Source organism: Amblyomma mixtum, chromosome 2 (assembly GCF_055824585.1).
Source record: "Amblyomma mixtum isolate Tamu chromosome 2, ASM5582458v1, whole genome shotgun sequence".
In the NCBI taxonomy this organism is placed as follows: domain Eukaryota; kingdom Metazoa; phylum Arthropoda; class Arachnida; order Ixodida; family Ixodidae; genus Amblyomma; species Amblyomma mixtum.
The window spans coordinates 147,341,295-147,368,567 of NC_143013.1; the positions used below are offsets into that span (position 1 = coordinate 147,341,295).

Genomic DNA, 27,273 nt, shown 5'->3' on the forward strand with positions numbered 1-27,273 from the left:
CAAATAGGGTACTACAACCAGGTTTCGTTTTTGTTGACTCTCAGCCGAAGCTTTCACACTTCCCATGCTTTTACTCTCAACTTCCCTGCAGATTCGTTCAGCCACCGAGATGATGATATGCTCCGGATAACCACTTTCTTTCAACCTTGCAGTCTGTTGATAAAAACTGCGCTCCATGGTATGTGGACAGGATTCTTGCAAAGCATTTGTCAAACACAAGTTAATAATGGAACGTTTTACTAGTTTACAATGTGCCGAGTTGAACACCTACAGCATGAAAAACCAACTAGCCCAAGAAAAGACGATTCTGATGATATAACAATTCTTGTAGGCCCCCATGAATGTTTTCTGGCTGTACGGGCACCGCAGTTATTCTAATTTGGGTGGGAAGCTTTCTCCTTTTCAACGAAGCATCATACACGGTTGACCCAGAGTGTCTGTGAACCTCTCGTTGCTGCATATCAAGGCCACCGTGTCAACATCCACACCCTATTTTTGTCCCTGATGCAGATGTAGTAGCAGTTGACCTCTTGATCCGAAAGGCCGACACCTGCTATACCACTGTTGTAATAGGAAAGGAGTTTTTGCTTTCTAAAGTCATATTTTTTGTCCGTTCTAGGCAACGACTGCTTTACAAAACATATAGGTTCAATGCTGCTATAGCTTCAGGCCATATTGACTACACTGTTGTCGTTAAAGAATTCGTTAAAATCACGTAACCTATACTATTGAAGCAAGAACCAATTTTTCCTGGCTGCTTCTATTACGTTGCTCTCTTTGGGCTGAATGGACACTTCCTAAACCCGTTTTGGCGAGCGGTTCCTGTAGCCCAAAAATTCCTCCTGGCGGAGCGTTATCACAATGTCTTGACTGGTTAAAAAAATTGCCAGAAAGATGAAATGGTCACTAACAATTAAAATCACATCCGGCAACGACATGACAATACGTGCTTACAAAAGTTTGTTTTCCGAACTCAAAGACATCCCACAGTACGTGTGAAATGCATAACAGTAATCCTCCGCTCTGCAGATCGTCTAGTTCTTATGAGCAAAACTTTATTATAACCAATTAAAATCACACCTTCGTCATATTCAGAATAGCTAGCGACAAGTACAGCAGTCTCTTATGCCTCGCTGAGCAGACAAATTGTTTTTTTTCCAAAGAACTGCAAGGAACCATAAGATCTGTGATCTGGAATAAATAGACACGGTTGTGCACGCAGGAATACCCAGAGTATTACAGAAAGTAAAGCAGCATTTCATTCATCATAGCGCAATAAAATCTAAAGGTGCGGTACATTCAAAGCATGCATTGTTTACTTTAATCGTTCGTGCTGCTGTGAGCTTGAAACTAGCGTAATATGTACATAAACATGGACGCGAGAAAATTATAAGGCCACGACTATCGGTGCAGTTCGTGGGGAACAAACATCCTGAAGTTCCACGAAGGAAAGATGACATACTGAGAAGAGGAAACGCGCCTTCCTAGCTAAGGGGCGTCGGCTGATCTCCTGGTGACAAAAGCATGACCTACTTGAAAAGAAAAATTCAATCTTTCATGTTGAAATCATAAAAAAATTTAACCCTACTGTAGCGAACCACGACGGCCGCGCCTGATACCGCCTAGGCAGATCATTGACGAAGCGCCGACGAAGACAAAACGCCGATGAAAGACTAAGCGCTCATACGCAAGTATTGCCCGCACGACCGCTATTGATGTGAAGGCAGCCCTAACTAAGTCCTTTGTTGCTGCGGTGGAGAAGGCTGTTGCTGGTGTACTCGACCGCATGATCAGTACGTTCAGCGATGCCCTGTCCCAGGTCTTTCCGCGCAGGCTGCTTCATCGGCTCTAGGTAACCTAACCTCGACTACCTGTCCTCCCTCCTCTGCAACTGCTGATAATATTCAGCCCACCACCTCTTCTGCCTCCACGTCCATGGGTGTAAATGACTCTAACCTAGTCTCCATCTCTAGCGCTTGACAGTTAGATGTTGAAATGACTACTCCATCTCAGAAGCGTCGTGCTTCATCTTCTGCTTCTAAATCTGACCATCCGTACGTTAAGACTAAGAAAGGTTCACCTGGAATTTCAAAGAAAACAGACGGGTTGCTGCTTCATTTTTAAAGCAACAATCATGGCGGGAATATCTGTACACCAGTGGAATTGTCGCTCTATCTGATCTTCTTTCCCCGACTTACAGCAGCTTAAACAAATTCCAGACATTATTTTACTACAGTAATCGTGGCTCACTCCTAATCACTCATTCGCATTTGAAAATTTCTCCGTGTTTAGAAACGATCGCCCAAACGGCAGGGGTGGGGTTCTGCACTGTGTGACGAACTCGCCGACGACCTCCATTTCTTGTGTCCGAGAAGCTCACTGTAACTGAAAACGTCGACGTCGCTCCGGTGGCTTCAGCGCTTGTATCCCTCTCGTGTCGTGCCACGCCCACTGTCACCGTTTTATTTACGCCGTCTTCTTCCTTTGTCCATCGCAAAATCCGGCCGCTGCCGTCCGCTATTCTCGATGTTCACGGAGGTCTCACGAAGTTTCTTATCTACAATCCGTCTCCCTGCCCGCTTACCCTGCTGCGTGGCTAGTCTCCTCGTTCACTTCAACGTGCCCACCTTCTCTCTTCCATGGATGCCCCCGAGACCTCCCGCAGTTCCTCCTTCAATGCTCGTTATCTCGATTCGGCACCTGATCCGCTGCCCGACGCCTTCTTCCAAGCCTCCATCGACGACCCTCTTCATTCCGCCCAACGGACGCAGCTTTCCTCCCTTCGACAGGCGTTTCGCTCCGCTTCCGACGTCGCCCGCATCCTCTAGGCCGGACTTCCACCGTCGCTCATCGCACTGAGACCGGTTCTCACCCGCCTTTTCGACAGCGGCCATACCGTGTGTCGGTGGCAGAGCGCCACGTCATTAGCGAACAAGTTGAGGACATGTTGCACCGTGGTGTCATCTGTCCGTATCACAGCCCTTGGCCTTCGCCTGTGGTACTTGTCAAGAAGAAAGATGGTTCAATCCGATCTTGTGTCGATTACCACCGCCTCAACAACAGTTACCCTGTTCACCTCATCGACGACGCTCTTGATAGCCTTCCAGGCGCTGAGTATTTTCGTCTCTTGACCTACGTACCGGCTACTGACAAGTACCGATGGCTGTACGTGACAAAGAAAAGACAGCATTTGTAACACCCGACGGCCTCTACGAGTTCACCGTGATGCCGTTCGGTCTGTGCAATGCTCCCGCCACATTCGAAAGGATGATTTATAACATCTTGCGGAAGTTGAAATGGCGGACCTGCCTCTGCTATCTGGACGACGTTGTTGTCTTTTCCGCCGATTTCACCACACACCTAGCACGCTTACGGCAGGTTTTGACTTTCCTGACTGACGCCGAGCTGCAGCTGAATCTCAAGAAGTGCCACTTCGGAGCTTGGCAGTTCACCATCTTGGGGCACATCATCTCCAAGGAAGGCGTTCTTCCTGACCCAGCCAAGCTCCGTGCTGTGGTGCTATTTCCTAAGCTGGTTTCGCTCAAGCAACTTCGAAGTTTCATAGGTTTGTGTTTCTGTTTCCGGCGCTTCGTACGCAATTTTGCGTCGATCATTGCGCCGCTGACGAAGCTACTTGGCGGGAACAGTGGCATATCTGGCTGGTCGACCGAGTGACCGTTGCCGAGTGCGACGAAGCGTTCACTATCCTGTGCCATCTTTTTACTTCGCCGCCAATACTTCGACACTATGACCCCACAGCGCCTACCGATGTCCATACAGATGGGATTGGCGTTGGCCTAGGAGCTGTCTAGGCCCAGCGAAAAGATGGTTTTGAAGATTACGTCGTTGCGTACGCGAGTCGAGTGCTTACCAAAGCTGAATCCAACTATTCCGTTACAGAGAAGGAATGTTTAGCTATTGTATGAGCGCTAACGAAATTCCGGCCCTATCTATGCGGCCGCCGGTGTGACGTCGTCACGGACCACCGTGCGCTCTGCTGGTTATCGTTTATTCAAGATCCATCCGGTCACCTCGCTCGGTGGGCTCTTCGCCTTCAATAGCTGGCTTGCGTACCGTGGCTTGCGTCCCTCATAAACCCCGTGTCTTCATCCCAAAGCGCTGCAGCTTCTAGAATTATATGGCGTCAAGCTCCGCAATTTGCCCTCCTGGACGGCCTTCTATACCGCCGCAACTACGTGCCTGGTGGCCGGCGGTAGCTTCTCGCGATTCCCCTCCATTTATGATCTGAAATTTGTGCCTCTTACCCCGCTGACCATGAGTGTGCGCACACTGGTGCGCTGAAAACATTCAAAAGAATTTTCCAGAGTTACTATTGGCATGGCATGCACGCCTACGTTCGAAATACGTCCGATCTCCTGTCACCTGTCAGCGGCGGAAGACATACGCTCCCCGTGGGACCGGCCCCTTACAACCACTCCCTTGCCCGGCACGTCCTTTCGACCGCGGTGGCGTTGACCTTTATGGCCCGCTTCCCTGCACGGTCTCTGGGAAGCGTTGGATTATCGTCGGCGTCGACCACTTCACCCGGTATGCCGAGACAGCCGCCCTTGCTGCAGCTACTAGCCGCTAAGTTGCTATGTTGCTGCTCCGTCATTTTGTTCTTCGCCACGGCGATCCGCGCGAGACGCTCAGTGACAGAGTCCGCGCCTTCCTTTTCCACGTCGCTGAAGCTTTGCTTACCGAATGTCGCATCGTACATCGGACCACCACTCCCTGCCATCCTCAAACTAACGGGCTGACCAAGCGCTTCAACCGTACTCTCGGAGACATGCTCACGATGTACGTCGCAGCAGATTAGACCAACTGGGACGCTGACCTTCCTTTCTTGACATACGCGTACAACACCGCCACGCAGTCAACCCCCGGCTTTGCCCCTTTCTTCCTTCTGTATGAGCGTGAGCCGTCATCCCCGATGGACACCATCCAACCTTGTACTCCTGATGCCTGCGAGTGGGTGCCCCTTTCCGAAGTCGCAAAGCATGCAGAGGAATGCCGCCAGTTGGCACGCTCTTTTACCTCCGAATCCCAAAGCCGCCAAAAGCATCGCCACGATAACGGTAACAGACAACAAGTTTTTCCGGTTGGATCCCTAGTTTGGCTCTGGGTTCCAGCTACACTACCAGGGTTGTCGTCAAAATTTCGCATAGAATTCCACGGGCCTTATTACATTTCCCAGCAAACGTTCCCGGTCAATTACGTCGTGGAACCGCTAACCACTCTTCGGACTTGCGCCATCGCGGCCGAGAAACCGTCCACGTCAGCCGAATGAAGACTTACTACTACCCGCTCCTTTTGCCCTCGGCATAGGTCGCCAGAGTGGCTCATCTTCGTTCTCGGAGCAATTTTAGTGAACCACGACGGCCGCGCCTCATACCGCCTAGGCATATCACCGACGAAGCGCCGACGAAGACGAAACGCCGATGAAAGACGAAGTGTCGCCGCGTTGCACGAGATCGGTTCGGTTGGACTGGCCGTCTTCTTCGCTACCCGCCGTTCTGCTCGCCATTTTGTGTCGACCCCGTGAACTCCATTCCTGTTCTATTTGTGCAGAAACCCCCCTTCACTACTTTTAAATGTACGCTGGGCGCTAATGAGTTAAAGCACGACAGAGGTGTCCACTGTTCCAAGAGGGCAGCTATGCGTCTTCCCTTCTAGAGGGAGCGGGAGCTTGGAAAGCTCCCGCTCCATGTTCCGCAGCTTACAGCGGGACTAAGGTGTCCACTGCTGGTTACGAGGGACAACGGCAACGCTACGAAACGCAGGACCGGGCGCGAAAGAGCTGCACTCTAAAACAGCGCGCTGCCCCGGCTGCAGAGCTGGTTACGATGGACAACGGCGACGGTGACGCCGCGAAATGCAGAAACGTACGCCGAAGAGCGGCGCTCTAAAACACGTCATCGCCTTCGCCTTCGTCATTGCGCAGCATTCAGTCGACAGGTGGATGTGAAAGGCACTTGGCGTCAGAACGCTTTTACATACATACATACATACATACATACATACATACATACATACATACATACATACATACATACATACATACATACATACATACATACATACATACATACATACAACATACATACATACATACATACATACATACATACATACATACATACATACATACATACATACATACATACATACATACATACATACACATATTCTTTATTTCTCTAAAAGAGAAAAAGGCCCCTAGGCAAAAAGCTACTTCAGAGTAGCTTGACTAGGCCTGGGGCCCATTACAAGGCAGCAGGGCATACAGAATGCTGACATAATAAAGCACAGGGTCAATTTGACTAAGCACTGCAATTTCGAACGTAAGAGAGACGAAACATGTAAGGGTTTTCTTTTACCAATTAAATCAAATTGAACATGATACAATATAACAGGCAAAAAGAACAATAAATGAAATCATAATCAGACATCTAGAACACAACGGCACTAAATAGTTCTAAGCGACAGACATAAGTACAAAATATGATGTTCACTTTGAGATAATAGAAATAGAGAGGTAGAATTTTCTGTTTCTGAAGAGATACAGTGAGGATGTACAAGCATGTACACAAAAAAATAGTTGAGAAAAAACTGGCATCATCCATACGACTGAGAAAATTTTTCATAAAAACATTTCTTTTACAGCCGGCATTCCCACACCATCATTCATTTGAATTATGGGTGTTAGGAACTAGGAATTGCATCATTTGCCTCCTATAGTTTGTGCGAGTCTGAGGTACCGACCATTTGTTTCTTTGACGTGTATATCTGGGTGGGTCTATTTTTTGTAAGGATGCAAGTTTGAGGAGGAATTTATGCTGTGGGAGGTCGTGGATTTCGTAAGAAGCAGGAGGTTGTACTCAAACGTTTTGTTTACTGGTAGAATATTGTGTAGGAAAAATAACGGTGGTGTATGTGTCATGTAATCGGCGGAGGAAATAATACGGATGTCCTTTTTCTGCAAGATGAGAATGTGGTTAATATGTATACGGGCGGCGGTCCCCCAGACTAAGTGGCAGTAGTTCATTTGAGAGTTAAATAATGCATGGTATATCAGTTTCTTAGTTGCTACGGGCAGTATATCGAGACATCGACAGATGGCACCTACAGTGTTTTATAATTTACTTGTAAGATATTGAATATGGTCAGACCACTTAAGATGTTCGTCAAAGATGACTCCTAGATTTTTGTGTTTGGTGACGACTTCAATGCTATTTGTGCCCAGAGTAAGTGACGTAAGTGCAGATAGTGTGCGGTTTACTGGACGGAAGATTATTGCTTTAGATTTTGTGTTGTTGGTTTTTAAGGAGTTCATATTGCACGAGTGCACCACTTTTTCTAGAACAGAATTTTCTTTCTCAAGTAATTAACTCGCAGATAATCCCGAAAGAAACAAACTAGTATCGTCGGCATAAATTACAAATTTTGCCATATCTATAAACTGTGCCAGGTCATTATAAAATGAAGAAAAAAGGACCCAATATACTTCCCTGAGGTACACCACAGTTAATATATTCAAAAGAGGAGCAGAAGTCGTTAATGATAACACACTGCTGGCTTTTATCAAGATAAGATGCCATCAGCTGTAATGCACTTCCCCTGACTCCATACTTTTGCAATTTGTCTTGTAGAATATGATGATTATTGCAGTCAAAGGTTTTGCTGAATCAATAAATATGCCTAAGGTTAATAGGTTTTCTTCTATATTTTGTAAAATGAGTTCTTTTTGTGTCAGCAGAGCAGATTCAGTTGATAGGCCTGGTCGAAAACCAAATTGATAATCATCTATGCTGGAATCATAATACGCATGGAAATAATTTTCCTTCCTCAAGCAGCACTATCTAGCGATACACTCATTAGATATCCCTCTCTAATTGTTGGCGGCTGCAGCCTCCGTGCGTAAGACCTGCCAGAAAAGGCAGGCGAAAGTGAAAAAAAAAAAAAACAGCCATTGCAAACGCTCTCTTACGTCATGAAACGAAAACTAGCGTGTACCTTTAATACATAAGCACCAAGGTCCTGTGATTAAAAACGCTCTTTCACAGTGAGGGCTCCAGGCACGAACAAAAAGGGAAATACGAAAGAACACATAAAATTGGCTACCTGTACAAAAATGTCCACTGCGGCGCGGACGCAAGGCGATTCAATTGCAGATATCGCCAGTTATCAGATATCGCCATCAGATATAACATATAAATGCAGATATTATGAACTGCCGAGATGGGCTGTCGTCGGGGAGAGAAGTTTTGAAAGTCACCACAAGTAGGAGTGGCGCACAGACCCCAACATCAAAGGCCCCATCATGGAGCAGGCAGTGCATGCACCAAAAAAAAGGCTGTTAACAGGTGTGCTTAGCAAGCGAGCTTCCCATGAATGAGGTTGTCACTTTGCGTTGTATCACAGCCTCCTATTCATATGCGCTTCTCTGCTTTAAGCGTATAAGCCTGAATTGAAGAATCATGCCAGTCTTTTTTGGTTTTGTCTATACCGCCCCGCTCAGCAAAAAGCGAGCAGTTCTGTATATCCCACCGCTACTCCTATAGTCACCTCAAGCCCCTCCTTTGGAAGGGAAATACACACCTCCTACTGTCGGCTATGTAGCGACCTAAAAGACGAATGGCGAATCGCTGGTGTACTGAACCTCAGTGCATCACATCTCATGCTTCAATGTTCAGGACTCCGACAGATTATTCCTACCTTCTCTTCTGGAATCCCTTGTCGTTGGCACGCCTGGGCTACTCTTCGCAGAGCCGCCTCGTTCCTGGCCATCAGGGATAACCAGCAGCCTAAGGAGGCGAAATGCAGCGCCGTCGCTTCACCGATCCCTGATGAAGCACCTGCGAGCAAAGAGACCAGTGATCGCAGAGGGAATCGGCTCACGTTGTAGTCAGCGAGAACAGCGAAAATTGGAGGGGCACTTAATCTCCGCCTTAAGGATATGATGCGGTAGGGTTAATGAGTTAATGCCCATATATGTGGCGTTGGTGATTCTCACCTTTGCATTCTAGTACCCGGCAGTCCTCACACCACTCCTTCAGCAATTGTGCAGCGGTTAACGGACGCGCCACCGCACTGCATTGGCAGGCGCGGCCGCAGGTGGCGCTTGGGCGACCAAAGTTCCTCTTGTAGAGCAATCTGTTACCGTCAGTAATTAACAGCCACCTGCCACGATGGACAACTTGCTCACAATTCAGTGCGCAGGTTGTGATGGCGCCACAAGGTGACGTGGCCTAGGTGCCCCGCCTAGGTTGCCATTCCGGCCGGTGGCCGCCTGGGCCACTCTAACATACCCTATTTTTCTCTCAGAAGGCCGACCCCGACGGCGCCAACACCGGATTTCCTGGGTAACGAAGCATTTAACGCTGTCACATTTAAAGTTTCAGGGGCAGAATTCGGGCCTATGCCTTTTCACAGAATTGCAAAAATAAAGCAGACTGGCTAAGCTAAGCTTGGTTTACATTCAGCGACAGGAGACGCCCAACCTGAAAGTCAAAACGGTGCTGAAAAGGGTCCGTGTGGCGGCAGTGGCGACCCGACCTGCGATGCGGTCGGCACAATAGCAAAGGCGCGACTTGCCACTCATGAGATTCAAAATATGCGAAAAGGCGTACAAGTCTTGCGCATAACTCGAGTTCAATAGACCATAGACACCTAATTTTAGTTGCGTGGATCACTGCATGATATTCACGTATGATCGCAAAAAAATCCAATTGTTTTTCTTCTTTACTCTGTGTTGGTTTTGAGAGAGAGAGAGAGAGAGAGAGAGAGAGAGAGGGAAAGGCAGGGATGTTAACCAGAAATGATTCCGGTTGGCTACCCTCCACAGGGGAAGGGAATGAGGGGAATTAAAGAGGAAAGAGAGAAGTAAAGGGAAATAATCACAGTCTGTCAATCAAGGCAGTCGCTCTCAAAAAGCGAAAGAGTGCTTTGTAAGCCTTGATTTCATCAACCAAACCACGGTACTGACGTGGATTTGGAATTTCGGTCATGGGACGGACGGAAAAGCTGCGCCATAAACATAAACGCTGATACGCAGTTTTAACTCATTACGGCCCCTAAACGAGTGTGCATCAAGAGCTAGAATTAGAACAAACATTGTATCAGCACTTATATTGTCGTTTTTTTTCGAGTCCCACGGGACCTAAATTCCAAATACACGTCACAGCCATCGTTCGTTTGGTGAAACTGATGCATGGTCGAGAGAAAAATCAATTACAAATTATTGAGCGGTCGTAGGAGAATGCCACGGGGATATCCAGCTATGGTAAAGTCTATTGCATCAGTTTCAAGCAGAAAATATGCGAGCAAAAATGCGGTGCCCATTTTCATTTATATATTTCGCCCATTTCGAAGACAAGAGCTGCAAAACAGGGTCTTGGACGATAATTCCACTTTTAATCGAACTGATTTGCTCGAATTTTATCAATGAGCAACGTAAAGGCAACACCACCGGCTGCCGGTTCTGGCTTTCATGTGCATTGGGGTAAGAACTGAAGCCAAAAACATTACTGAAACTCCCGTCCTTTAGTTGAGCGTCAAAAACGGATCTATAAAGCATTCGCGATGTGAACCGTGTACTTTATGATGTCTCTGCGTTCGCGGCAACAAGCATGCACAACGCACTTATTTTTTTTCTTTATGCTTGGCTTTGTGCGCATCGTGTTACCGGCTAGAGGCACATTGCCACTTGATGAGTTCAGCTTCTCGCTTACAAGAGCCAGATTTCTGAAGTAGCGCCAACCACGCTACAATGATTTAACCTTGCAGCTTGCTGTTCTCTTGAGGGCCGCTGTAGGCGCTGTAGGCGTCGCAGAAAAGGTGGCTTGGTTGGCCGTGGGCGAAAAATCAGGAGAGAAGCAAATAATTAAGACTTCCGCAGAGCGTTTCCCAAGCATAACCCTGCAATACTCTTTACAAGCTTAGAATGAGCTGACCCAAACGATAGCAGTGGCTGATTAGCACGTGGCTCGTATTTTTTGTAGATCTGTTAGTAAATAAATAAGACCCTGATATCAAGAAATCAGATGCTATCGTCTGAAAGCATCTTGTGGGTTCCGTCTAGAGGCGATAAGCTTCCGTGTACAAAGGCTAATACGCTGGTAGCTAGTGACTGAAAAGAGCCGCAACAGTAGTCAAGGAATATTAAGAAATCATCTACATATCTAAAAATCTTTGTAAACGTAAAATTTCATGGCTGACTTCAAAGTGCTTCGTCGAGTTCTACTAAAAGGAAATCACTAAGAATCGGGGCGATAGAAGAATCAAAGCAAATCCCTCTTTCTGCAGATATCGCCGCGCCTCCGTGAAATAAATATGCACTGGAAGTAAAAAATGAGAAGTTATAAGAAACGACCCTTAGATGTCCAACTCTCATTTATAAAGGCTACATTTCCAAACCTATTATACAGTCCTGGGCATACAGCAGCAAACTTGACTGTTGCAGTGAATAGAAAAGGTCTGTCGTTAGAGAGGAGAGAAGGAGCGTGAGCTCTTTAATGAAAAATAGAGATTTTAGCCAGCTTCAATATTCGCTGACATGCTATTCTTCGTAGGCGAGGGAAGAGGGGAGTAAAGATGGAAGGAGGGTGGTAGAAAAGAGTTTGGTGAATAAGATTGTTGCAACGCAATAGTTCACTTCATGATGAATATCACTACTTCGCGCATTTTAGGTTGCGTTTCCAGACACCCTTTGAGTGTGTGGGGCTAGCTGTCGCGGTAAGAAAGGAGATGCCCCCGACTCAGCGTGGGAAGCTCAGCCAGAGACCAGTTATCAAGTGACAAGGGGGTTGTTGTTTGGTGCCAAGCTTTTGCCGGGTAGCAAGCCAGAGAATGGGTCGGAGCCAAAAGTTCACGCACACATTTTATTCAGCAAAGAGACGACACAGAGGATTTCACAGCCACTCGTACGAGCACATACAAAGTGATTAACAAAACAATGCAACTCGTGGAAAGTTACACTCTAGAGAGATTACAATAGAAAATAATTTTTGCACCTAAAGTGCACTAACACAAAAGAGAGACAAACAACCAAGACATAATTTGTTCACCGGGCACTGCGACAGCCCGACGACGAGATGTACGCAACGGAGCCGTCCCGCAGGCTGGCATACTCTGCCTCGTTGATCCGTGGCTGTAGGAGTGGTGCTCTCCCGGGACACGAGCGGGCACGCTTCTTTGAAGCTTGAACGACGGCTCGTGCTCTCAGACAGCGGTCAACGCCCTTCATTTATAGGCATGCTCCGCGTCTGTTCCTTCTCCGCACCAAGATAGGCGCGCACATACACACAGTGTCGACTGTGCAATCTCCTTCCATTGGTCAGGCGCGGAGACTGGCTTCGAGATGCTTTGAGATCTTTCTTGCCAGGCGCCGCCGCTGGTTCGTGATTGAAGGGGGAGAGGGCATCACTTAGCACACTCAAGGATACGCCCTCTCCGTCAGCACTGAGTAAACAATCTGGAAGAATCGACGACATGCGCTGACGTAATTCCCTTGGAGGAGGAGGAGGAGGAAAAGTTTTATTCCTATTTACAGTGAGAGGTCGATGGGGCGAGCCGGAAGGGCCCGCCCCTTACAAATACTAGGAGGGATCCCTAGTCCGGAATCCCTGTAGCTTCCGCAGCGGCCCGGGCTCTAGCTACCAATGCCTGTTGGGCATGGAGTTCGGAGCAGCCGCGCAGGGCAGCTTCCCAGTCCTCTCGAGTGGAGTGGAGGTGGGGTGGGTAGGCAGGATTAGAAGGGCATGCCCGCACCATGTGGTAGGTGTCCGAAAACTCCTCCTCACAGTGTGGGCACGCGCCCGAGAAGGAAGAATTGAAGTGCTTAAGTACTGCCGGGCACAGTACAGTATTGGTATAGAGGCGGAGAAGCCAGCGCTCCTCCACCCTGGTGAGGCCTTTAGGGAGGGGGATAGAGACCATGGAAGTTTTGGTAAAGAGAGGTGATTTCTTTAAAGGTGATGGCCGGGTTGAAATTGAATTCCCTTGGCGCTGCGCCAGCGAGCGATGGTGGAGACGGCAGGAATGCAAACAAGGCTAGGCGCTCTCCGGGGTCGCGCGCTGGCGAGATCGCTTCCGCGTAGAGTTTTTGTTTTTGTTTTTCAAAAATGCGCCGAATTTTGTGACAGAAGGCTTCTTTCGGTGAGGCCGAAGTCAAGTTATGTGCATGTACAGCTTGGTGATTAAGCCTTGAAATTTAAACACTGCTACATTTTCAGACGAATACGCAGATAGACATGACAGGACAGGCGCTGAAAATGTAGCGCTGTTTAAATTTCAAGAGCAGGAAATGCATGACCAACTCGCCCCGAAATGTGTTTTGCTGGGCGATCAAGGGTTCGGCAATTTAGAGTGTGTACAAAACACCAATAGCGTCTAAATAGGCGAATAAGAATATCAGTACACGTTGCTACTGTCTGTAGCAGCTTGAAGGGCCTAATACAGGGTCTACTGTGAGTAGCACTTGGGTGACGGAGTGCATGCGTTGTTCATAGTGCGCACGTTCCTTCGCGTACGCTGGACATTACGGACTGTCTGCTTGCTTGAAGTGGTATAGTAGATTGATCGTAAACGCAACATTAAGACGGAGTATATAATAAATTGTTTCTAGACGACGCGGGAGCCCGAGTTGTAGTCGTGATTTGAGCTGTCGTCATAGGAATGGAGAAAGGGCTAAATATGACTTAGTGAGTTCCAGAGGCGGTTCTTATCATTCTGGGTATGTCGTTTGGCGAGTCGCGACGCATCTGATTTTGTGAAGATGCGCTTGTAATAACGGTGCTGTAGACCTTTGCGGGACGCTTCGTCTGTTCTCCTGTTGGCCAAGATGCCGCAGTCAGCTGGAATCCATTGAAAAATTATGCTGTGGCCTTCAGCAACAGCCAAAAGGTGCCGCTGTCTAATGTCATGAGAAACTGGCTGGTGATTTGTTCTCTTCAGTTGGTTGGACAAGGTTTCTAGCGCTCCAGCAAATCTTTGAAGATTACCCGGCGTCCTGGGTTATGGTGCAAGGTACGGTAGACAGCTTCTTTTATTCCGCATAGCTCTGCTTTGATGGAGGATGCCCTGCGCTGTAGTCGGCCTGATGAGTGCACATAAAGGCCGCATGATGAGTAGTCGTGAGAAATTGAACCATCAGTGAAGATGTGTGTGTCTTGCGAATACTGCTCAGCTATGTAGTTCAGAGCAGCCTGTATCAGCGCAGAATGTGGCATGCCGTTCTTCGCAGTGACACCCGATATGAACTGTTAGATTACAAGTGGTGAGAGAGCCCAATGAGGAAAAGTTGGAATCAATAGTTTACGTGGCTGACTGGTGACAGTAAGTTGCCATAGGTGCACAGCTAAAGCCGGCACTGCTGTGGGTTATATGGAATCGGTGCAGGAAATATCTATTCCCTTGAAGTACAGTGGTGAGCAGCCTTGTCTAGAACGCTTGAGCAGTGCGCACTTGGTAACAAAAACCGAAATTAGACAGCAGCCCCTCATTACAGGGCTAAGTTTTCGTGGCTGCTTTGTTTACGAGGCTATCTGGCGCTACTTCCGTGCAAGCGTTGCAGCTGGACCCTAGAGGCTGCCACAAAATCTGGATTTGTTTGCAAGGAAGTGCACCGCCCGAGCGCTCTAGACAAGGCTGCTCACCACTGTACGTCACGTAGATGGATTAGAATGATTACCCGTGCAGCGATGACTTTTAGCGGTAGACATCCTGCTTCCGCAACTATTCTCGAGGTGGAGGAGCTATTCTGGAGATCAAGACAGATCCGCAGGCAGGTGTTCCGCGCTGCCTCCAGCGTCCTCCTATTTCTAGGTGTCTGTAAACTATATCGCGAAAGTCCATCAACATAGGCCTTATGAAGGAGAACCATACAGCGACACTTGCAGCCCCAATGTGTTCCTGCCATGAAGGTGAAGATTTTTGATGCTGCTGCTATTCTCGCTCGGAATGTTGCCCGTGCGGTGTCCGAGAGAGATTTCGGTCGATGACAATGCCGAGGAACCGTTGGGTCCGTAGGTAGGGTAGCAGCTTCTCACCCAGAAATGGCAGATATTCGCTCATTTTTGTCCTGGTGAATGCCATGCCAACACTTTTTTCCTGGAAAAGATGCAGTCCTCGGGGAGCCAAGTACGTGGAGATATTTAGTAATGTTTTCTGAAGACGCCGTTGGGTGACGTGGCGCGATCTGGATTCGCTGCAGATGCAGATATCACCTGCGTACTCGTAAAGCGTGATGTGTAGTCCCTGCGGTAAGTTTCGTGTTATTTCTATCAGGGTGATATTGAACAACAGGGGCTGAGCACAGCACCCTGTGGTACTCCCTTCTGTACTGGGCGAGGCAGGGTTGGACATCCGGTGAACTCATAAAAATTTGTCACTCTTTTAAATAGTTTTTGATCCACTTGTACTGGTTGCCTCGAAGTCCAAGTGGGGCCAAGGTTGCGAGAATGGCATGGTCATGGTGTAAAACAGAATGAAAAGCATCCTTGATGTCGAGAAAAACACCGATCGGGATGCGCTCAGCATGTAGCTTTTTTTTCAAGTGATGTGACGAAGGCAATGACATTGTCCATTGCACATGTTTGCTGACGAAATGCGTTCATTTCTTTGGGGTACTCATTGGGACTTTCGAGAAACCTGTTATGTGCTTATGGCTCATGAGGCCCGTAAGTTTACCTACACAGCTCTGTAGGGAATGAGTTGTAAATATGAGGAGTTAATTGGCTGCTTGCTGGCTTTAAAATGGCAATAATTTTTGCCAGCTCCCACTCCCCAGGTACATCACCACTAAGCCAGGAAGAGTTGTAATATCCTAGCAGGCGACGCCGGCAGTTTTGGGGTAGCTTTGGTAGAGCTTCATAGCTCACCAGATCATTGCCCGGAGACATTCTCTTGTTTGACTCAGCTATCATCATCATCATCTTCATCGTCATCCTGACTACGCGAACTGCAGGGCAAAGGCCTCTCCTATGTCTCTCCGATTAACTGTGTCCTTTGCCAGTTGCGGCCACCGCATCCCGGCAAACTTCTTAATCTCATCCACCCACCTAACTTTCTGCCGCCCCGTGCTCCGCTTGCCTTCTCTTGGAATTCACTCCGTTACCCTTAAGGACCAGCGATTATCTTGCATTCGCATTACATGCCGTGCCCAAGCCCATTTCTTCGTTTTGATTTGAACTAGGATGTCATTAACCTGCGTTTGTTTCCTCACCCACTACGCCCTCTTCCGATCTCTTAACGTTACACCTATCATTTTTCTTTCCATAGCTCGCTGCGTTGTCCTTAACTTAAGCTGGACACTCTTTGTTAGCCTCCACGTTTCTGCTCCAGCTATAGCCGTGTTTAGTTCTATTATGGTGAACGGCTGGTCCATCGCAGGCACGGCCGCCTGTGGGAGGTACGATTGACATTTTATATTGGTGTCGAAGACTTCGAGCCCAATGATAGAAGCATGCGCTATTCCTCCGAAGTTTCGTTTAACGATTTGCGTTGATGCAGAGATAGTGCGGCAAAGGGGTGAATCTAGTGAGGAGGCGTACGTATAGCTCGAACAGTCCGCCAGATTCTAGCAGCCGTTTTTCTTAGATCCAATGCTGAACAGATGTGTCGCCACCTTTGTTGACTAAGTTTGTCTAGGTAGCGGCTTATGTGTCTTTGCGCCCGTCGGCAGGCCATACGATCCTCAAGGGTTTTCGTGCGGGAAGATTTCTTTCCGGCACGCCTGCGCATTACACAAATCCTTTTGTGTTCGTCTCGATTTAACGGCATTCTGTCACTTTTGGCTGTGATTTGTGTGCTCATTTCCAGGCAATGAGCTAATGTGGAGATTAATTCCGTGTTCTGCGTTGGGCTGTAATTCCCCTGCTCACTACATTCTTGTAGGTATGCAAAATTTTATACTTTCCTCGTTTGGGTCCTCCTTGGTGACGTCTGCGCATTACCAGCACATATGAGAATTGGGTAGTGATCACTGCCACGTGTTTCTAAATCACTACACTAGAAGAGATTTTGAGCAACTGCAATTATTGCGAAGGTCACATCAATGCAGCTGGCAGTCTTCACACTTCGAAGGTAGATTATGCTGCCGTCGTTTAGGGGCTCAATTGAATACTTTGCGAAAAGGACGGCAAGTTTTCCACCTTGCTCACACGTGTGTGAGCTGCCCCAGATTTCATTATGAGCGTTAAAATCTCCACAAATGATATGTGACGAAGGCTTTGTCCATAATAAATGTTCAAGCTCTGATATGTCTAGTGGCTTGCCTGGCTCCAAATATACACCACTGAGAGTGTATACTTGCCGACGAACTACTGTCAGGGCACACACGTACTCCTTGTTGCTGTGAGGCGGGGATTGAACCAAGGAAGCCGGAATATCCTTATGGAAGCTTATCAACATCCTGCTGACGTCATCTGCTCACTGCGAATGAAGAAGCCGGTAGCTGTTCAATAGGAACTGATCTGCTCTCCAGCACGCGATTATGATATCACAGTAAAAGAAAAGCGATGCGCTCGCAGCAGCTGTCGAAAGGCTGAAAGTTTCTACTGTAGACCCCGAGCGTTCCGCTGTAATATGGTGAATTTGCGGAAGATGCTGTACATAGTTAGATGAGGTGAGGTTGTAGCAGAAGCCATGAGTACTGCTCTGGTAAGAAGCGTCTGTGTGGGCCGTAAGATGCTGACACCAACGGCGCTATTGCCAGTACAGGTTCTACCTGAGGGAGACATCTTGACGAAGGGCTTGCGCGGACAAGAGCCTTGAGGCTGCAAGCAACATAGGTGGCAGTAATACCGAAATATCTTGTTCTGTTCCGATTCGCTGATTTTGGTAGGTCATCTGTCGCGTTTCAGTCTCTTAGGTTCAGGACAGAGCAAGAAAGGGTTGTCAGCGCGTAACAGGCTTAGCTTTTTTGACGAACCAAGGTAATATTTCGCCCTGCGTCACTTTCCGAGACAATTGCCCTAAAGAGGGCGTCAACCTTGTGTGCCGAGGTGCCTGTTAGCGTCAAGACACGCGACATTGACGCCTGGGTAAAAAATACGTCTCATTTGGGATTCAGAGCTGTCCAGGCTTTCTCAAGCTGATCTCCCCCACTCTGGTTTGGTGAATAAACTTGTTCGCTTGAAGTGCTTTCATTTTCAGAACAGAAAAGGCTTGGGCAGGTTGGTAATTCATTGTAACACATTAATTATAGCGCATGAACAACGCAGGACAAAGAAGAGACGGGACAAGCGCTAACTTTCAACAGAGCGGAATTTATTGCAGATCAGGAGCATATATACACTACTGATACAGCAGATAGAAAGAAAAACATGAAGAAACATAACAAAATGCCCCATGCCATCATGCCATAAAATCGAGCTCCTTCTTCGATAATGCTACAGACGGTCTGCTGACGCATTGATCTCCTGCCCATGCGATCTCACACGTGTCCTTGATTTCTCTACTCAGTTCGTTATGATGCCGATAAAAATTGACTGCCTTGTCGAACAGGGGGTGGCAAGGTGGTACTGCGTCACATTTTTTGCAATGGGCCGCCAGATGGCCGTTGTGGTGATGTTACCAACTTTATTGTTGTGCTCTAGGAGGCGCACATTCAAACACCCACCAGTTTGCCCTATGTACAGCCGACCACATGAAAGTGGAATTTTTTATACCACCTCCTTCCTGCAAGGCACGTAGGCATTTCTGTGCTTAATTCTGAACTGGGGTTTCCGCGTTCGGGTAGGGAAGATCTTTTTGCTCGACACTCAAAAGCTCTTTAGGTGCCGTGAATACTACTTTTACTCCAAAACGTTGCCCTACCTTCCTTAAATTGCGCGAGACCTTATGCACGTAGGGAATCACGGCTACCTTTTCTTTCTTTCTTTTTTCGTTCATTTTCCTTCTCTCCTCCGCTCTCAGTTCGTCGCTCATGTGTGAGATAACTTTTCTTTTGCGATGCAGGCCTTCGGCGACTCAGATCATGACATGTTTGGGATAACTCGCCGCCTCCAACCGTTCTACCTGCTTTTGTACACTTTCTTCCACAGCATGTTCGCATGACTTGCAGAGAGCGCTCGACAAGAAGGAAAGAACAATGCCCTCTTTACCAACTTTGAATGAGCAGAGCTGTAAGATCATACCTGGTGGATGTATTCGCCTAGAGCCAACAAGCCTCCTTTGCCTTGGAGCTCTGCTCATTCAAAGATGGTAAAGAGGGGCATTGTTCTTTCCTTCTTGCCGAGCGCTCTCTGCAAGTCATGCGAACATGCTGTTGGAGAAAATTTACCAAAGCAGGTAGAATGGTTGGAGGCGGCGAGTTATCCGAAACATGTCATTGTCTCAGTCGCCGAAGGCCTGCATCACCGAAGAAAAGTTATGTCACCGATTAGCGACGAGCAGAGAGCGGAGGAGAGAAGAAAAATGGAGGAAAAAGAAAGAAAGAAAAGGTAGCCGTGATTCCCTACATCTATAAGGTCTTTCACAATCTAAGGAAGGTAGGGCAAAGTTCTGGAGTAAAAGTAGTATTCACGGCACCTAAAGAGCTTTTGAGTGTCGAGCAAAAAGATCTTCCCTACCCGAACGCGGAAACCCCAGTTCAGAATTAAGCACAGAAATGCCTACGTGCCTTGCAGGAAGGAGGTGGTATAAAAAATTCCACTTTCATGTGGTCGGCTGTACATAGGGCAAACTGGTGGGTGTTTGAATGTGCACCTCCTAGAGCACAACAATATGGATGGATGGATGGATAGGAGCGCCCCCTTTGAAACTTGGTGGTGGCAATTGCCACCATGCTCAGCTTTTCTTTCTTTATTATTTTTTTTGTTTACTGTGTTGGCAATTCTCATTAAGAATCGCCATCATCTTTACCTACAGTTTCCTACAATTCTAACCTTATGCCACATCTCTGCTTTTCAGCCACCAATCCTCCAATCGCTTTTGCTAACTTCCGCTGCAGATTTATTTTTATGGCCATTATTATCTTTAAACCCTAGGGCCTCAGGAAGAGTGACTGCGCCTGCATCGACATCCGGATGGATACCATCACATTTGATTATGAGGCGTTCAATTGTTTCCACAGATCGACCACACACTGCACATGTGTCGTCTTCTTCTTTAAATATCTTTTTGTAGCTGCGCGTTCTAACACACCCTGACCTAGATTCAAAAAGTAGGGCACTGCCTCTTGAGTTATCATAGAAAAATTCTTTCCTGATCTGCCTTCTCCAGTATCGATATAGTTCTACATTATGTTTCTTTTCCATTGAATTCATCCAATTTTTAACTTCTGCGTTTTTAACCTGTCGTTTAATGCTCTTTCTTTGCAGTATGCAGGTCCTCATGACCTGCATACTTACTGGTTATTTTTATAGTTCTTTTCCGCCACTGAGAGTCAACGCTCTTTCTGTATAAATATTTAAATACCTTAGCTGCCCACCTGTTATCGTCCAATTTCCTCAGGCGTTCTTCATATAGTATTTTACTCTTAGCTTCCCGTGCTTCGAACGATGCCCAGCCCATATCCCCTTGTACTGCCTCGTTTGTGGTTTTGCCGTGGGCACCTAGCGCTAATCTTCCAACAGCTCTCTGATTTATGTCTCATCTCGACTGAACTTCTGCCCTTAAGCACAGAACCGCATTGCCGAAAGTAAGTCCCGGCGCCATTATTCCTTTCCAAATACCTCTTAGTACTTCATATTTCTTGTACCACCATAATGCACTATGTTTCATGATCCTGGCGTATCTTCGTCCTTTTGCCCTGAGAGCCTGTTCGTGCTTTTCCGTGTATATCTGCCCTTCGTTTAGCCATATCCCGAGGTATTTGTATTCGGCCACTTTGGGTATTTCGTGGTCTTGTATTGTAAGCACCTCGTCAGTTGTATCGTTAAAAATCATCAGACCTGATTTAGTTGCGCTAAAACTGAATCCTAGAGCGTCTCCTTTAACCAAAGTTTGTAAACCTTCCTGGCTATCTGCTAAAAGTACAATATCGTCCGCATACATTAAACCCGGGAGTCGCTGCTCAACTACATTTCCGCCTAATCTGTACGACAGATTATAACCTAGATTACTTTCTTCTAGCCTTCTTTCCATATTTATCACGTAAAGCATGAACAGCAGCGGTGATAGAGGAAAACCTTGCCTTAATCCTTGGTGCACCCCCACAGTTGTGGTACTTTTTTTCCCTTCCCATGCAATTTCAACTTCATTTTCTCGGTAGATTTCCTGTAGAAAATCAGTTACCTCATGACCGATATCCAAATCTTTCAATATGCTCCACAGGAGTTCTCTGTTCACGTTATCGTATGCACCGCTTATTATAAACAGAGGTCTGTTATCCGCCTTAGCTATTTCTATGCATTGGGTAAGCACGAACAGGCTATCACCTAAACGCCTACCCCTTATGAACCCATTCTAGAGTTCTCCGAGTATCCGATTACCTTCTACCTATGCCTGGATTTTTAATTTCACCGCCTGCATTGCCGGCCTGTACATAACAGACGTTATCGTAATCGGACGGTAGGATTTTATGTTCTTGTTATCTCCTTTCCCTTTATAACTCAAATTCATTTTACTCTGTCTCCAGCTGTGCGGAATTTGCTGGTTTGTTATGACTGTCTCCAATGCGCTTCCAGCGCTTCCTTGCTTCTTGGGCCAAGTTCATTAATCAGCTTAATTGGAATTTCGTCTATCCCTGCGGATGTGGTTTTAGGAATATTCGCTTCCGCCTTTTCCCAGTTAAGACTAGTCAGTTCTAAGCTGTTCTCTATTGTGCTGTCCTCTGTTGCCGCCTCACTTGGGGAGGTTACCCTCTAGTCGTTGCTAAAAGACGCAGCTATAAATGATGTAATGTAGTTCACAGCATCGTCTCCCTCTAAACATTTTCCCTCAGCGTCTATAATCTGTTCCTGAGTTCTTTTATTTGTTTTTCCCAACCAGCTTATATGGTTCCAGAATTTTCTTGGCCCCCCTTTATTTGCCTCGCGAACTTCAGCCAGCCATTTATCAGAGGACTGCTTCATTTTAGCCTGGACATCACGCCATCTGGCGGCCCTGTGCAAAAAAATGTGACGCAGTACCACCTTGTCACCCCCCGTTGGGCAAGGCAGTTATTTTTTATCGGTACCATAACGAACTTGCTACAGAAATCAAGGAAGCGCGTGGGATAGCATGGCAGGAGACCAATGCGTCAGCAGACCGTCTGTGGCATTATCGAAGGAGGAGATTGATTTCATGGCATGACGGCATGTAGCATTTTGTTATATTTCTTCATGTTTTTCTTTCTGTCTGCTCTATCAGTAGTGTATATATGCTACTGATCTACAATAAATTCCGCTTTGTTGAAAGTTAGCGCTTGTCCCGTCTCGTCTTTGTCCTCTGTTGTTCCTGCGCTATGATTACTGTTTTACTCTCACTTTCCACTTCCACTAAAAGTAGTTGGCTTTACTTAAATGAAGGAAAACAGAAGCTTTCGACGGAGATATCCAACTTATCCAACTCATTTAGAGCTTTCGAATAAACCAGTTCTTCAGGTAAAATGCCATCTCGGACAATTGGTCTTATTTTTTGCATTCACTGAGGTCACACATATCCCGATTCTGAGATTTATGCACCTATTACCTTATTACTAGTATATTTCTTCAGTGTTACCGTTGCTCTTACTGTATAGTTGTGAAACTTTTTAGAGTCGCTTTATCGCCTTTCATGACTACCTTCTCTGTTGCTGCTGTATTCAGGCATTCACTATAAGAGGGCGAGAGACAACATAAGGGGTAGATAATCTCGTGGTTCGTTTCGATGCATTGCATGCATATATTCTAAAGAACGGAAGCTTAAAAGAACAGCTCAGCTTCTACACATAAACGTCATGCTAGGAGATATATCACGGATTATGTGTGTTCTATAAGTGGCAGGAAAAGACCGCAGTCACCACTTCTGTACTAAACGACTTTATTAATGTTTAGCGTGCTTTATTTTGACACTTGTGGCGCACATTCATGATGCAAAACGCTGATATAAAAACGGCAGACACAAGGCAAAATAACACGTGTTTTTGAAGCCGCTTTGGTTTCATACAAAGCTAACTGCAGTGCGTTGCCCTGCGTTTGTGATCATGACAAATCGTGCCTCATTTTGACAAAAGGCGCTTGGCATTTCAATTTGAAAATGCGGTCTCGGAACTGGAGTTGTAGCAGATGTTACTTTTAGGCCTGTATGTTTAGTATTCCTGATAGTTTCGCACGGGGAGCATCCGCAACATAGGAGGGGAAAACGATATTCCGCCAGTGAGCGGTAGCCTGCCGTGCGTACACTAAGCAGTTTTTGCTACAATCTTCACTCAGAAGTAGGGTAACAAACACTACCTCATCATGTACTACGAAGGCAAGCCAAAATGCACGAGGACAAGCTCTTTCCTGTTGTATCCACAACACACAACAACGCTTTACAAGAAGCATTTCTGTGCTTACATTCTTAATGTGCACTGCAAAGGTTTGATACTCTGCACGTATACTTTAGATCGTACGCATATATTTTAACGCTCATTGGACATTAGTAACTGGTCACAAAATGAGATATTTCTTCTGACCGGAAGGCTAAACAACTTCTGGGTTAAAAGAATGCTCCATGTATCATCGGTGTATTACAAACGTTGTCTGGTGTTTGTATTTAACTAGTGAAAGCATTGATGCAAGTGCAGTGCAGAGGTAAGCTTCGTCCCTTTTTACTGCCTGAGCAATGAAGCATTTTAGTACTCCGAATGAGGATGCTCACTGCACGCTACTAGTTATACACGTCTGTGGAGCGGAAACTTTTAAGCCTTACGAATTTTGTTCTGATTCTCAGATAACTTTGGAAAACTTTGTAGGAGAGCTAAGCATTGCACGCATGAACGGCGCCACAGTGGACAAGGTTTCCGTATAGGATGAAAAAGTATGAAGTACACATTGCACCCTTGATATCACCACCTGCTGCGTAAACTATCTTGCGCGATAGACGTATTTTCTATGGATCCCCAGAGCGAGCGGCTCATAATATTACTAAAAACGAAAACTTTTATTCTGGCTGAAAGGAAATAAATTGGCATTTTGCTATTTCATTCGCTTGCCTTGTTAGCAACACCCACACGACCTATGAAAGATTTCAGACAAAAACACATTAGCCAAGCCGATTGTTCGCTAAGCTTTCACTGTGTCGTTAAGAGCAAATCATTATCCCCGTACTCCCCAAAGATTATCCCAGCCTCATTAGCCCCAGATGCATTTACCGTGAACTACAAAGGGCCATAAGGAAAGCTCGACTCCCAAGAATGCGGGCACGATTACACCGCTGTCTTCGTTGACATCGCCTTCTATGACCACTCACAGACATTACCCTTTGTTGCCGCAGACAACACCAACACTCCACTTCTGGTAGCCTTCTGGGACACACTCTTAATCAAGACCACGTCGTCACCTCAGTCCCCGGCCACGAAGGCCTTGAGAGCAGCGTCAGGGCAGACGCCTTAGCTCGAGGATATACTCACTGAGTGGAGCCATGCCCTCCTTCTCTATACCACCTATCCTCCCACTTCGCCACCCGACTAGAAATACAATGCCTTAATAGACGCATCTATACCCTCTCCCTCATCCCTTCCTCTCCTCTGAAGACTCCTGCCTCCTACGGCTTCTTCAAACAAACATCTCTACCAAGCTACACCGCTTACATCGCCTACACCAAACACTTTACGGAGGCAAATGCCCATGGTGCAGTGACACACCAACCCTAACACTTATCACATGGACATGTCCTCAAAAACACCACAATCTAAAGCCTCCTAATGCGGCCCTGGAACTGTGGGAGGTGAAGTTGACCAGCGCACGCCTCGACGACCAGGCAACTCTCCTGCTCATCGTCGGAAGCTCGGAAGAAGCCTCTGGAGCCTTGGACTGAAGGTCCCAACCACACAGCTCCAGCCACCATCCACTTCAGTGAACGCTCACTCACTCACTCACTCACTCACTCACTCACTCACTCACTCACTCACTCACTCACTCACTCACTCACTCACTCACTCACTCACTCACTCACTCACTCACTCACTCACTCACTCACTCACTCACTCACTCACTCACTCACTCACTCACTCACTCACTCACTCACTCACTCACTCACTCACTCACTCACTCACTCACTCACTCACTCACTCACTCACTCACTCACTCACTCACTCACTCACTCACTCACTCACTCACTCACTCACTCATTACGGACAGCATAAGCTGATCAGTAATTGGCCTCTACAATTCACAAGCAGTGATCCAGCGACAGCTTTGTCGGACCTTACATGTAGTTACTTAAAGAATACTGCTGTGACTGATATTACAGTGCATGCAGCGAAGTTTGTTATTTTTACATCCAAATTTCTCAGAACCATCGTCCTTTCCGGGAAAGAGCTGGAAATCGCCACAGTTATTTATGTTCGAATAAAATATTCAATATAGCGCGGTCACGTAGCGCAAGAGACCTGAAGGAAAGATTGAACTTTGGAGCGGAAATAGCGATGTTGAATGCTTACAACTCAGAATAGTTTTGCCCACGTTCTGGAACTTACCTGCGTTACCTGCATCGCGTAATATAAGCTGTCGCAGTTAATAAAGTGGCCTGCACGGTCTTTAATGGATTTGTACCTTTCTCCCTCAAAGAAGCAAGTATTTCCTCAGAACCAGCGTAGAAAGAGAAGTGTTTGTTTTTTTAATTTATCACTTTTGCTTCGTTTGTTAGTGGATACGTTTCCGCATCTCGGCAAGCGGTGTAGAACCGCAACGTCACCCTGGGGTGCAACGTCAGGAGAAATGAAATTAAGCGCGTGGCTGATTGAAATTAAACCAGGGAATAAAAAAACGGGCCAGGTCACAAGTGCGAGCTATCAGTGCAGGACGTCATTCACAGCATGGGCAACATGTTGCACCTCCGTTGGATGCGCGACGAAATGAGTGCCTAAATAGTTAGCACTCATGTTTATTGACTGCGTCTCGAAGGAGACGTGCCTCTAATGAACCTCTCCTTGAAAATCATTCACTAGACAATGTTATTCGTCTATGCCATTCTATTACCTTTTTAACACTTCCTACTGCACAGCTCGAAGTATTATTCTTATTTTGGATCATAAGGTAGTAGGAATACAGGCGCCTCCTATGTACCTGAGAAATCATAACGTTCTTCGCAAGCTTTCGAAATAGATTCGGACTAAACCACTTCAAAACGTTCCAGACTTAAGCACCAGTAGGCCTCACTTCACGAGTGCGCTGTTCGACGCAATGGCCCCACTGCTGCGAGCACTAGCAGTCATGCAACAACGTAAGTCACAACTCTGATTTGCCAATGCTAGTGACCAAACACTTATAGTTCACTTCAGCAGAATCTATATGCACAATGTTTATAGCTTTAGTAATAGTAACAAGAGCTCCGTGCCTCAAGAATACCGTACGTACCAGCGATCAAGGCGACCTTCCCCTTCAAATCTGGCATTGTGATTCGGGTAGAAACAGAGCCGCGGCCGGTCTGGCGCCTTTGGGAAGAGTTGCGGACTGTGTGAGCCTGCTGTGTCAAGCGCAGTCTTTCCTCACAGGTGCGGTCATATTTTTTATTGCTGCCAGTTCCCTCTCCAACTCTTTCAGAAATCGGGACTTTAGTGCAGCGGTGCATGGCCGTTATCTCCCGAGTGATTAAGAAGAGAGCGGTCATTCCCACCAGAGCTGCACAAACAAAAAGTAGAACACAGTTATCTCAATTGCCTTGCACTCTTTAGTCGTCGCCAAGCAAATGTATTCAGTAGTATAAAGGCTCCCCTCACGAACGCATACCCCTGCAGATGCATTAGTGTCGTGCGTCAAAGTAGTCAGGATGTACAAAGCTGGGGAATCTCAGCTGGGGAAAATCTACGACGAAACTTTCCCTGCGAAATGCCGGTGCCCTCAGTTCACCGTTTTGAGTGAAACTTTGGGAATATAAATATGTGACGTTAATAAAGCGGCTGCCGCATGGTACTGATATGAATCTTACTCTGGAAAAGCAGGGGAAAGTCGTTTTTGTTTAACTTTACTTGGCAATGCTTCCCCTTCATTATTTTGAGAGCATTGTGTACACAGTGCTGATAACACAACTGCAGCTTGTTTACTTCACCGGACTATCATTTCTCTTTCAAGATTAGGCAGATAGCAATGAACTAGAAAGCTTGTTGCTATTTGGGCGAAAAGTATAGCTGCTCTATAGGATGGTACAGGCGACCGGCGATCC

The 27,273-nt window shown here is 46.8% G+C and overlaps 1 protein-coding gene across 2 annotated transcripts in view; it reads right to left on the reverse strand.

Annotated features, from left to right (window-relative positions):
* Positions 1–26,584, reverse strand: part of LOC149361202 (uncharacterized) — a 74,977-nt gene extending 48,393 nt beyond the window's left edge. For both annotated transcript variants that reach the window (XM_089569467.1, XM_089569466.1), the window contains exons 1-2: positions 26,469–26,584; positions 8,719–8,858 (exon numbers count right to left, since the gene is read on the reverse strand). In XM_089569467.1, coding sequence (XP_089425593.1) covers positions 8,719–8,858; positions 26,469–26,505 — 177 coding nt within the window. In that variant the 5' untranslated portion in view covers positions 26,506–26,584. The remainder of the gene's footprint in view (positions 1–8,718; positions 8,859–26,468) is intronic.
* Positions 26,585–27,273: the final 689 nt, after the last annotated feature.